This window comes from Bos grunniens, chromosome 1 (genome assembly GCF_055505025.1).
Source record: "Bos grunniens cultivar Pamir isolate PY7600 chromosome 1, Bosgru_T2T1.0, whole genome shotgun sequence".
In the NCBI taxonomy this organism is placed as follows: Eukaryota; Metazoa; Chordata; class Mammalia; order Artiodactyla; family Bovidae; genus Bos; species Bos grunniens.
The window spans coordinates 28,443,890-28,455,054 of NC_141165.1; the positions used below are offsets into that span (position 1 = coordinate 28,443,890).

The following is an 11,165-nucleotide window of genomic DNA, read 5'->3' on the forward strand; positions in this document are numbered from 1 at the left end:
CTCTCACCAGGGATGGTTTCATTTACTGCATCTCTACCATTTGGGAGGGAAAGGATTCACCTCTTTACAATTCATTTAACCCTAAAAATAGTCTTGTTACATTAGGTTACATATTGCACCTCCATCGTAGATGAGGAAACTAGGCTCAAACAGAATAAGCAGTTTTCTTGAGTCATATTTAGGTAGATAATAATAGAGCTGGGTTTGGAATCTAGGCTTGTGCAATTCTAGAAATCATTCTTTTTCCATTAAGCCCCATTGTTTCCTTTTCTTGGCCATACAAATCTCAACATTTGAGCTACAGCATGGGATAATTACACATTACTCACAGGACTTACCTCACCACATTTTCCTTTTCCCGGTCTTTGTTGTAGGGACCAAGTTAGAATAAGCATGTTTTAGTTACTCTTGACTTCACTTTCACTTCTCACTTTCATGCACTGGAGAAGGAAATGGTAACCCACTCCAGTGTTCTTGCCTGGAGAATCCCAGCGACGGGGGAGCCTGGTGGGCTGCCATCTATGGGGTCGCACAGAGTTGGACATGACTGAAGCGACTTAGCAGCAGCAGCAGCAGCAGCAGCAGTTACTCTTGATGCATTACAAACCACCCGAAAATTTAGTGGCATAAAAAACTGTTACCAAGCAAAGATGCACTGCCTAATAGGCATAGAATATGGCATCAGCTTTTGAGAAAAGAACTTTTAATGAGAGATCAACCAGCAAGGAGACAGAAGACAAGGCTCTCAAATCTGTCCTGATGTGGGGTTCAAGGGTGAAATTTAAGGAGTTAGGGGATTTCAAACTGGGATTCTGTTTGGCTCATCTTGAATTAGTCCCTACAAGCTACTTGCTAGTTGGTACCTGGATTTTCCTTATTTTTGGATTTTGAAGGACTTTCTGCTTCATAAAGAGCTTTGGTGGCAACATTTCTATTCTTTGAGTTCTGCAGATGGAAGATTCTTGGTTCTGGGCTCATTCTGGAGACAGGGATTTCTGTCTTGCACATTCACAGTTCTGTCTCTGTAAAATAAGTCAAGATTTGATTAATCAGCAACCTATTTAAGGAGGCAAAACCAGTGTAAGCTGGGCAATGTTTTACATGCTGTTTCACAACAATTTTGTTACACACACTATTGGTTTCTGTGCGTCAGGAATACAGACAGGGTATAGTGGAAATGACTTGTTTCATGATGTTTCTGTTTCATGTGTCCCAGGCTTTAGATGGAAAGATTCAAACAGCTGAAGGTGACTCAGCACCTAGGTAGTGGAATTACCTGGAGATTCTGGGATGATGCAAATGTTAGACTCAGCTGGAGTGGTCAGTGCACTTACACGTGGCCTCCTCACGTGGCCTGGTACCTTCACAACATGGCTGGCGGCCTCAGGTCATTGGACTTTGCCAATGGAGTCTCTAGGTTCCAAAAGTGAGCATCCCAGTGAATAAGGCAGAAGCTTCACTGCCCTTATGATCTAGTCTGGGAAGTCACAGAGCATCGCTTTTGCCAAATTCTATCTGAGGAAGCAGTCTCAAGCCTGTTCAGGTTCAAGGAGAGAAAAGATAGATCCATCTGTCAACGGGAGAAGTCATTGAATTTTCTGGCTTTTTTTTTTTGTTTGTTTTTAACACCGCAGGGTATAAAGGTCCAAGGAAAGTATAAGAGAATGTGCTGGAATAATTCCTTGGTATAATCAATGACATCTTTGTTTTCAGTCAGGCACTCTGCCTCGCCAAGCATAGAACATTCATGTCTAAACAATGTTGAACATGAACTGGATTTGGTTGTGAACAAGCTTGTCTCACTTTCTCTTGAAGATAAATGCGTAAACTTTAAAAAGCTCCTTTGGCAGTGGCAGCGTCTGCAGGAGCAGTAAAGCATCTGAGAGATGTTGAAAATTCGGTAACATGTCCAGTTGCTTGTGGGTCATGAAGACTTAGCCTTGCCTGCCAAGTGGGGGAGGGGAGCAATAAATGACTCCAGTTCTTTAAGAATCAGGTTTTTGACCTTTCTTTTAAAGTTAAGTATTTTTAGTTAAATTCAATTTAGGTCATGTAGAAAGCCGCAGTTTAATTTTCTTTTTAAAAATAAGTTTCCATAAGCTGGTATAATTTATTTTCCTCAATCATCCAGTTTAAATTATTCAGGGGCTGTGTTTTGGTACTTAATTGGGCAAAGCATTAATGACCCTGGTGAAAATGAGAGGGAATGGCTGTGTTTATGTCAGGCCTGTTCCCGTTAGATTCTATTTTCTGAAACAGTAGAGTTATTTATTTATTAAAAACTATTGACCCAAATAAATTGCCTGAGATTCAATACCACTTTGCCAGGTGGGGCCCTGGGCGTGGAGCTTAAAGTGAACAAAGCCTTACATCATCTGCTTACCATTTTTGAGCAAGATCTGTAATAGAACACACCACAATAGCTAGTCAAGAATAAAGGGGGCAGCCTCAACAAATTCGGAGATTTGTATCACTACTTTGGTTTCAATTGGTTATTTAAATAATTGTTTAATATTCAGAAATGATGGTGGATAAAGATCTTTTTAAAAGCTGAATTCCCGAAGCTACCTCTTCTGATTTGAAACTACCTTAAAAATTTTTTTTATTTTATTGATGTATATTTGATTTACAATGTGTTAATTTCTGCTGTACAGCAAAGTGATTCAGATACATATATATATTTTTCATATATGGTTTATCATAATCTTTTCTGTTATGGCTTATCACAGGATATTGAATATAGTTCTTTGTGCTATAGAGTAGGACCTTGTCGTTTATCCATTCTACATATAATATTTTGCATCTACTAACCCTAAACTCCCAATCCTTCCCTCCCCCTTGGGAACACAAGTCTGTTCTCTATGTTTGTGAGTCTGTGAAATTACTTTTTGTTGCTTACTTATCCTACATGCTTCTCTCAAAATGATAATGTGTGAGAGAAAGAATTTCTCTCACATAGAAAGAATTTCTATTAGTCAGACATTAATTCATATCCTGCACATTTAAGTTAGTGTAGATAAATTACTCAAACTTTCTTAGACAGTAAACTGGTCAGAACAAAGCAGGAAAATAACACCTGTTGTTGAAAGGATTAAATTAAGTATGGGATGCAAAACCCCTATTGCAAAGCCTGGCATGGAGTGAACCAGAACATATTAACTGTTGGGTTATATTATCCACTTTTTGTATCTGCAATGGCCTAGCGCAGGCAGAGGGCATAGCTGTGCTCCATACAGATTATGTGGGCTCAAGGCTCTTGTGGCCTGAGAATTTCCAAGGCTGAACTTACTTTCATCCCCTCCATGCCAGGTTGTTGGTGCCTTTCTTGCAAAAGACATAACTCAGGTTTATGACTGGCATTTCAGAGACTTGGGAAGTAAGGATGAAATGGAGACATTTTTACAATTATTGAATGTTGACTATGTGCCAACACGTAGTCAACACACTAAGAGTTCTACATATATTTTCTCATTTACTTCTTGTAATGACCTACTTATGAAGTAGGTGTGAAAGTGAAAGTCACTCAGTTGTGTCTGACTCTTTGCGACCCATGGACTATACAGTCCATGGAATTCTCCAGGCCAGAATACTGGAGTGGGTAGCCTTTCCTTTCTCCAGGGGATCTTCCCAACCCAGGGATTGAACACAGGTCTCCCACATTGCAGGTGGATTCTTTACCAGTTAAGCCACAAGGGAAATGCTCCTTAATCAACCACCCCAAAACGTAGTGGCTGAATGCAACCACTGATTACTTTTCATAAGTCGGTTGGGCAGCTCTGATGTGGGTCAGGATTGGCTGGTCTTGGCTGGGCTTGCTCATGTTGTCTGCATTCAGCTTGTGGGTCAGTTGGTGCTGACTAGTCTAGGATGACCGTGGCTGGATGGATAGCTCAGCTCCACTCTGTGTGGTCTCACCCTCCAGCAGGTCACCTCTTGGTTGACCTGGTAGAGGAATAGAAAACATGCATGGCTGCTGTCTTACTGGCCAAAGCAAATCATGTGGATAATATATCCAAAGGGAATGAATCCAGGGGTGTATAAACAAATAGGGGCCATTAGTGCACTTGATTTTTTACAACAGGCATAAATTATCCCCCCCTATTCGTAGAGGAGGAAATAGAGGTTAGCAATGTTGTTAGCAACTGGCCTACCTCCTGGTATCTTTCTCTGCTGTGTTCTTTCTGGTGATCTGCTGCATGGGTTTGAGGATGCTTCCCCATCAACTGTATGTTCTCTTCTTTTTCATTATTTGGTCTGATTTGAAAGTCCATGCAAAATTTTGGGAACTAGCCAAATGGTCTTAGAAAGCTCAATAGAATGACAGTAGGTCAGTAAAGTAAGTTTATTTATTAGAAAATGAAGGGGAAGCAGATATATAATTGGATGGAGCATGAAGTTGTTGTTTAGTCACTAAGTTGTGTCAGACTCTTTTGTGACCCCACGGACTGTAGCCTGCTAGGCCCCTCTGAACATGAGATTTCCCAGGCAAGAATACTGGAGTTGTTTGCCATTCTCTTCTCCAGGTGAGCTTCTCCACCCAGGGATAGAACTGGCGTCTCCTGCGCTAGCAGGCGGATTCTTTACCACTGAGCCAACCTGGGAAGCCCTGGGTGTAGCATAAATGGAAGAAAATGAGACTCGTCTATATTCTTCCTCTATTTGCTGGCCTCCCTGATTTTGCTTGGGTCAGCTTTTCCTTCTTCTGCACGCCATTCTTTCTGGATTCCGACACCAAGTCTGGAAAGGGCAAGAACCTAGTGTGGGCCTGAGGGATTTTTTAGCCCTTTGACCTTGGACAAGGAAGTTTGCTCCATTTACTCCTGTATGAAAGGAGAGTAACAGCACAGACATGGGTTGTGCAGGTTAAAGGAGATGTGCAGGTGAAGCACCCTTCCTGGGTTGAGGCTTTCTGTAGCCAGTGTGATTCATGGCTGCACTCCAAGCACCTCTCAGTGCCTGGAAATGCAGAAGAGTCCACCTGCACAATGGCAGTAGCTCTGGGTGAGCTGCCAGGCTGGGTGCAGAGTGACTGAACAGCAGGAGGGCTGTTAATGGATTTTATGGCTTTGTTGAGTACCCCAAACTACAGTTATTAATTATAGGATGCTGTTTAGACACCGTTGCAGCATATACATTTTGTTAATTGATTTGTATAGGCTCATATCTAGCAACATAATGTGCCTACCACAAAGCATAGTAATTGCCTTTTACTGCCTTTTTTGGCTTCTCACAGGAACAAAGACTTTAAAGAGAGGACAGACAACTCTCCTGGGTCTTTGGATGGTTTAATGTCTAATTTAGTGTCCAGTGGCAGGGTGACATTACCTGTCTAGGTGCTCAGTAAAAGGGATGAATCAATGAATAAATAACTTTTGGTTCTCTCTGGATTTCTCTACGTCCTTATTTGAACCCTGACTTGTGTGTGATATTGGCACTGCACACATGTATGCGAATATGGTCAAGGATTTATTGTGAGCCATTAATTAGTTTATGGAGTACCTCTTTGAAACCTCTGTGGCCCGGGGTTGGGGAGGGTCGTCAGGAGTGCATGGCCCTTGCACTCTGGGATCTGACAATTACGAGGTGTTACCAAGCATGACGTCAGGTGGCCAGGTCTTAAGATACGTGCAGTGAAACAGAAAGGTGGTAACTTCTTGCCTTGCCACCATACTGCAGCGAAGTTTCTGTCCCACTGTAGCCTCGGCAGGCCCAGCGCCCCAAGTCTGCCTTCTGTGATCTGGTCCATCAGCCTCCGGGAGCCTTGGCTGTCCCTGCATCTCCAAGATGGTGTGGACTCCGGCCACTGCCCTTCCGGTCCGCGGTGATGCACACGGCCCCGCAACTCCGACCAGCGCTCGCAGCACTCGCGCTCTCCAACTCTAGCGTGGGCCGGGCGCCCTCCCCAGACCAGGCGGCATAGAACGTCCAGAGTTCCGGCCACGGGCAGGACTGGCAGCAACGCCCCCGCTTCTCTTGGAGCGGATGTCAGCTTCAAGGGCGTGGCGGGGCCCGGCGCCCTGAGTCCCCGCGGGCGACGCTCAGGCTCCCGGGAACCACTTCTGAGGGAGCCAGTCATCCCTTTAGGCAGTTATTTGCGAGCCGGAGCGAGAAGGGTGCACGGCCAGAGGGCTCCCCGCAGCCGCCCACCTGGCCCTTTGGGAGCCGAGTCCTGCCTGGAGCAGGAAAACTGGAGCTGGAGCGCCCCGAGAGCTCGAGGACGGCGGGCAAAGTTGGGGGCCGGGGCCGCGGAGCCGCGAGCTCACGGCCGCTGCCGGTGTCCGCGCCTCATGAATATGCAGGAGCCGCCTCCCCCCGTCCGTGACGTCACGGGCCGTCCCGGGGTGAGCGCCGGAGCCGCTCCAGGTCCGTGCCAGTGAGCGCGGCTGCTGCCGGCGGGCTAGCGGCGCGGCGGTGGACACCGGAGACCGAGCGCGGCGGCTCCCAAAGCGCACCCAGCGGCAGGGCGAGGCGGCCCGCGGCCCGGCGCGCACCGGGAGGGGAGAGTCGGTGCGGGCAATAGGCGGCGGCGGCAGCTCTGAGGCGGCGGCGGCGGCGAGGATGCTGACTGGAAGGCTGTGCTGGGTGCCGCTCCTGCTGGCGCTGGGCGTGGGGAGCGGCAGCGGCGGCGGGGAGAGCGGGCGGCGCCGCCTCCTCGCGGCTAAAGGTGGGTGCTGGGGAACTTTCTTCGTCTTCGAGGAGGGAAGCAGGGCGGGCTTGAGAGTGTAAGCAGCGGGCACCCGGGCTCACGCTGGATTTGCACACCCTTCCTTGCCGCAGTTTCCCGGCGCCCGTGCGCCCAGGTTGCCCGAAGTGAGCGCCCTGCGCCGTGGACTAGATAGATTTCACCTGCGGACGCCGACCCAAGCCCTGGGCGGGGCCTAGGGACCCTGGGGAAGGCGAGGTCTGGGGAGTCGGGATAAGTTTCGGGGCTGTCTGCCCCGGGATGGGGGCGTACTGTCTGAGTCGCGGGCTCTGGCCGGGAGACGACTCGAGCAGGGCGCTGGTGCGACGCGGAGAGGCAGTTGTCTGCTTCAGCCCAGAAAGAGGAATCGGCGGCGGCGCCTCTAATGAGAGAGCAGGGCTCGTCTCCCAGCTCGGGGATGGGGTGGAAACTTGTGGGCTCCAGAGAAGGCTCCCCTTGGCTGGCCTCAGGCTCCCCCGGGGCGGCTCTGGCTCCGCTGGGAATGCGCGCCCTCGGGGTCCAGGAGAAGTGCGGGATGTGATGTTCCCCACAGCCTCTGCGACTGTGCTTCGGCACCCGGGCGCAGAACCGGGTGACCTCCCTCCCGGCTATTCTGGTTCGCTTGTAGTTTTGACCTCTCGGCTCCTCGCGCCTCGGAGGAAGCAAGATCCGGGCGAACGCCTGGCGAGGTCGAGAGGCTGTAGGCTGGCGAACCGCGGAATTTGCTGCCTTGGAGTGCGGGGAGGAGCGCTGGGGTGGGGGAGACCAGAGGGTGAACTGAAAACGGAAGGTCACGTGCTTGCTGGACGGTGGTGGGCGAGGCAAGGGAGGAGCAGAGCGAGGGGTGGGCGGCGGTGGGCGCCGGAGAGGCAGTTCTGGGCTGGGGCGCCCAGCTTTATGCTAACTTGTTGATTCTCTGTGCTTTAACTGGGAGAGCTTGCGCTTGGTTTAATGGTTGTGGTCAAATTTGCCCGTTAACCAGCTCCGGGAGGATCGTGGTCAGTGACCATTGTCAGAGGAAGGAGTTTGCTCCAGAAGATAAAGAGACGCCCTATTAGAGGCAATTTGATTTGCAAGCTGGCTTTGCACTGTAGCTTCCACTTGGCTCAGGAGGGAATGTTTTCTGTGTTTAATTACCCTTGGAGGGTGGGGAGAGTATGAGGCACACAGTTCGACTCCTGAGAACCTCGGAAATGCCTCTCTCGCAACTTGAGAATGATACAATTGAGGATAGTAGAGTTTCTGTTCATCCTGTAACCTTTTAGTTTTTTGATGACATGGTTTTTGGTGACATGATTTTATAAGCAGGCATCCTATTTCTTTTCATCCCATCCCCCCACCCCCATCCTTGAGAAGTAGTTTCTTTTGGCGGAAGACAGCGGAAAACTGATGAAGATTTCTCAAACATGTGGCAAAGGTAAAGAAATGTGTAAAGAAGCCGCCCATCCCCCCGAGAGACTGTTGTTTTTGTGAAAACGGAATTAATGAAGTTCCAAAGCTTTTACTCTCCTTCCCCAATATAAAAACTTTGTTAAACAGGCGAGTGATAGCTATTGAATTTTTTCTTCACTTTATAGTAGAGCAAATTGTGTATGTATGAGCAGATGTCTGCAAACAGGGGGGCTCACAGCAAGTGAAGAAAGAAGGGAAAACTTGTTTGAGAAGAAGACCTGGTATGCTAATGCGTTGCGGGGTTCCCAGGTTAGAATGGAAAACAGTACAGATAAAAGAGAAAGATTGAAAAGAAAAGAAAAAAAATCCAGGCTCTCAATGATTCACGCTTATATGAATAATTATGTGCATTTTAACCAACACTTTTCATCTTCCTCAGTTAGAACATATTCATTTCGTGCTGAAAACAAGCCATTTGTCTTTCTGGAGTAAAAAGCTGATTGGTCTGCTGAGTGCGAGTTGCTTTCTGAATCCCTCGTCTTCCTTCTTTCTCTTTCCTACCACTGGGGGGCTGCAAAGGGCGTTGTTAGCCGCTTTTTTTTTTTTTTTTTAAAGACAAATGTGTAATACTTGATCAAAACAGAGACATTTACTATAACACTTCAGTTGGGAAGTACAGGGCTGACTTTCCTTATCACAATGTACATTCATTTTACGTTTCCAAATTTCAAATCATCTCTGAAGAATGTTTGAGACACTGAAGATTATGCTTTGTATATGATGCATCCTGCCACTGACTTTGCAGTTTAACACGTCCATGTTGTTATTATTCCCATATTACTAAAGAGGAGAAAAGTCAGGGAGCCATGTGAAGAAGATTGAATGAAAAATACCCTTCTTTTCCCATACAGTTCCGAATTCACGTGTAGAGGAAGATTGGGAGTGGAGTGTCCTGGCAGACTTGAATACTGGACAACTCTGGACAACTGTCTGGAAGCACATCTTCCTGGTGTGGGCTCCTGTATGATGTTGTGTTTGAGGCACACAGCTGGTTCTGCCTTTGTGTTTCTTGCTTCTTGCCTGTAGCAAATCGAGCAGCTAAGCCCTGGGAACCGTTTTTGCAGGATCTCTGCAATTTCAGTGCACACGTATCCCCGACTTCAGAAATAATACAGTGGCCAGAGAGCTATTATAACACCTTCCTTTTACTTTTCTGTGTCTTGGCTATTCAAAATAGGCAAATACTTCCAGGACGCCTTGAAAGAACCAGATCCTATGCAAAGCTGAGAGGGCATTGTGGACCCAAGGAGCCTCTGGGGCAGAGAAAGACATGTCTTATCCAGGGGAAAAAGAAATACAATAAACATCTTAAGATATGTGTCAAATTTGGTGATATGTCAGTGGTCTCAGTTCTCATGAGCCTGGTATGCAAACCCTTTTCAGTTCTCAAGATCCAGGCATTGATTGTTCAGAACAATACCTGAGTATGTGCTTTGCTTAGTTGCTCAGTTGTGTCTGACTCTGTGACCCCATGGACTGCAGCCCACCAGGCTCCTCTGTCCATGGGGATTCTCAAAAAAATAGAAGGCTATTTTTCATTCTCCAAGAATACTGGAGTGTGTTGCCATGCCCTCCTCCAGGGGATCTTCCTAACCCAGGGGTCTCCTGCATTTCAGGTGGATTCTTTACCATCTGAGTCACCAGGGAATCCTAAGAATTCTGGAGAGGGTAGCCTATCCCTTGTCCAGGTGATCTTCCCAACTCAGGAATCGAACCAGGGTCTGTTGCATTACAAGAAGATTCTTTACAAGCTGAGCTACCAGGGAAACCCATACTTGAGTATAGACCATCAGTAATAACTGATGTTGTGTCTGCCTATGTTTCCAGAGCCTGGCTCAGTGCTTTGGAGGGTTCTTAGAAAATATAAGAAGACCACCCCCATTCCCATCTCTCTACTGCCTTGCTTTGAGAGTTTTGATCTGGTTGAAGAGATGAGATTTTTATGTGAAAACTTTAAAAGAATAACAGCCGGCTGAGTTTGTACCAAGCATAGTACCATATGATGGGGATGCAGACAAGGGAGATGGGGGTGGGAAAGGGCTTGCAAGTGCAGCATTTGGTAGTAAGGAGGGGAGAGGACAGAGCGGAATTGTAGCAAGAGTTGTATAATTGTAGTAATTGCAGTTTGTGGAACCTCTTCTTAGAGTAACAGGCACTCTGCTAATCTCTTTACCTGGACTGTGTCTCATATTTACAAGCCATGCAGGGCTGATGTTGGTAGCCCACTTCACAGAGAAGAAACTAAGTCTGAAAGAGGGCAAATGACTTGCCAGGACTATCAGTGAAGGTTGTGACACTGGGGTGAGAATGAGAAGGCTCATTACACCCAGTGCCCCCTGACTATTCATCAAGTGTTCTCCCCTTTGGGTTTAAAGGCAGATCTGGCAGCCATGAGGAAGCTGACTATATCTCTGAGATCCCTAGGAGCCCTATGGTCCTGCCAGCAGCAGGAGAGTCCAAGGCTGTTGTCTCGAGGGGCCTGTCAAGAGGTGAAGGGAGTGGGCCTTGTTCTTAATCACAGAAACCTGCTTTGAGCAGCCTCACCCTCCCTCTAACAGATTCAAAAACCATCCCTGTCTATTCAAAAGTGCACATGCAGAACCTCCTACAGGGGCGAAAGTGGTGTGGGATTTTTATGGTGAATTGTCCTGTATCATCTCTGGGAAAGTAGCATGTGACTTCTAGCGATGTGGCAGTAGTTTCCCCAACAACTGAAGCACAGTGACAAAACATCCCCAGCAGCACATCAGAGGGCATGTGCTGACCTGCACTCATCCCAGAGTACCTGTGGTTCTTGGGCCAGGATGGGCTCATTCCTGCCCTGGGCCCTTTGGACTATTCTTTGGGCTGTAAGGTCACCTTCCTCATCCTGATTCCTTCTGTAACTCAAGACATGGCCAGGGCTGGACATGGTCTCCCCTGGGAGCCTCCCCTGACTGGTCCCCCAGTCTGGTCCCCCAGGCTGCGGCTTTCCCTCCGGAGTACCTTGTGCTCCTAGGCTGGTCCATCACCACCCTGTAAGCCCCCGAGC

General features: G+C 47.7%; 1 protein-coding gene across 2 annotated transcripts in view; it reads left to right on the top strand.

The window, feature by feature from the left end:
• The first annotated feature begins 3,679 nt into the window (after positions 1-3,679).
• The window catches only part of CLSTN2 (calsyntenin 2), a 729,802-nt gene continuing 722,316 nt past the window's right edge, over positions 3,680-11,165 (top strand). For both annotated transcript variants that reach the window (XM_086316698.1, XM_086316709.1), the window contains exon 1: positions 3,680-6,664. In XM_086316698.1, the coding sequence (XP_086172824.1) occupies positions 6,559-6,664 (106 nt within the window). In that variant the 5' untranslated portion in view covers positions 3,680-6,558. The remainder of the gene's footprint in view (positions 6,665-11,165) is intronic.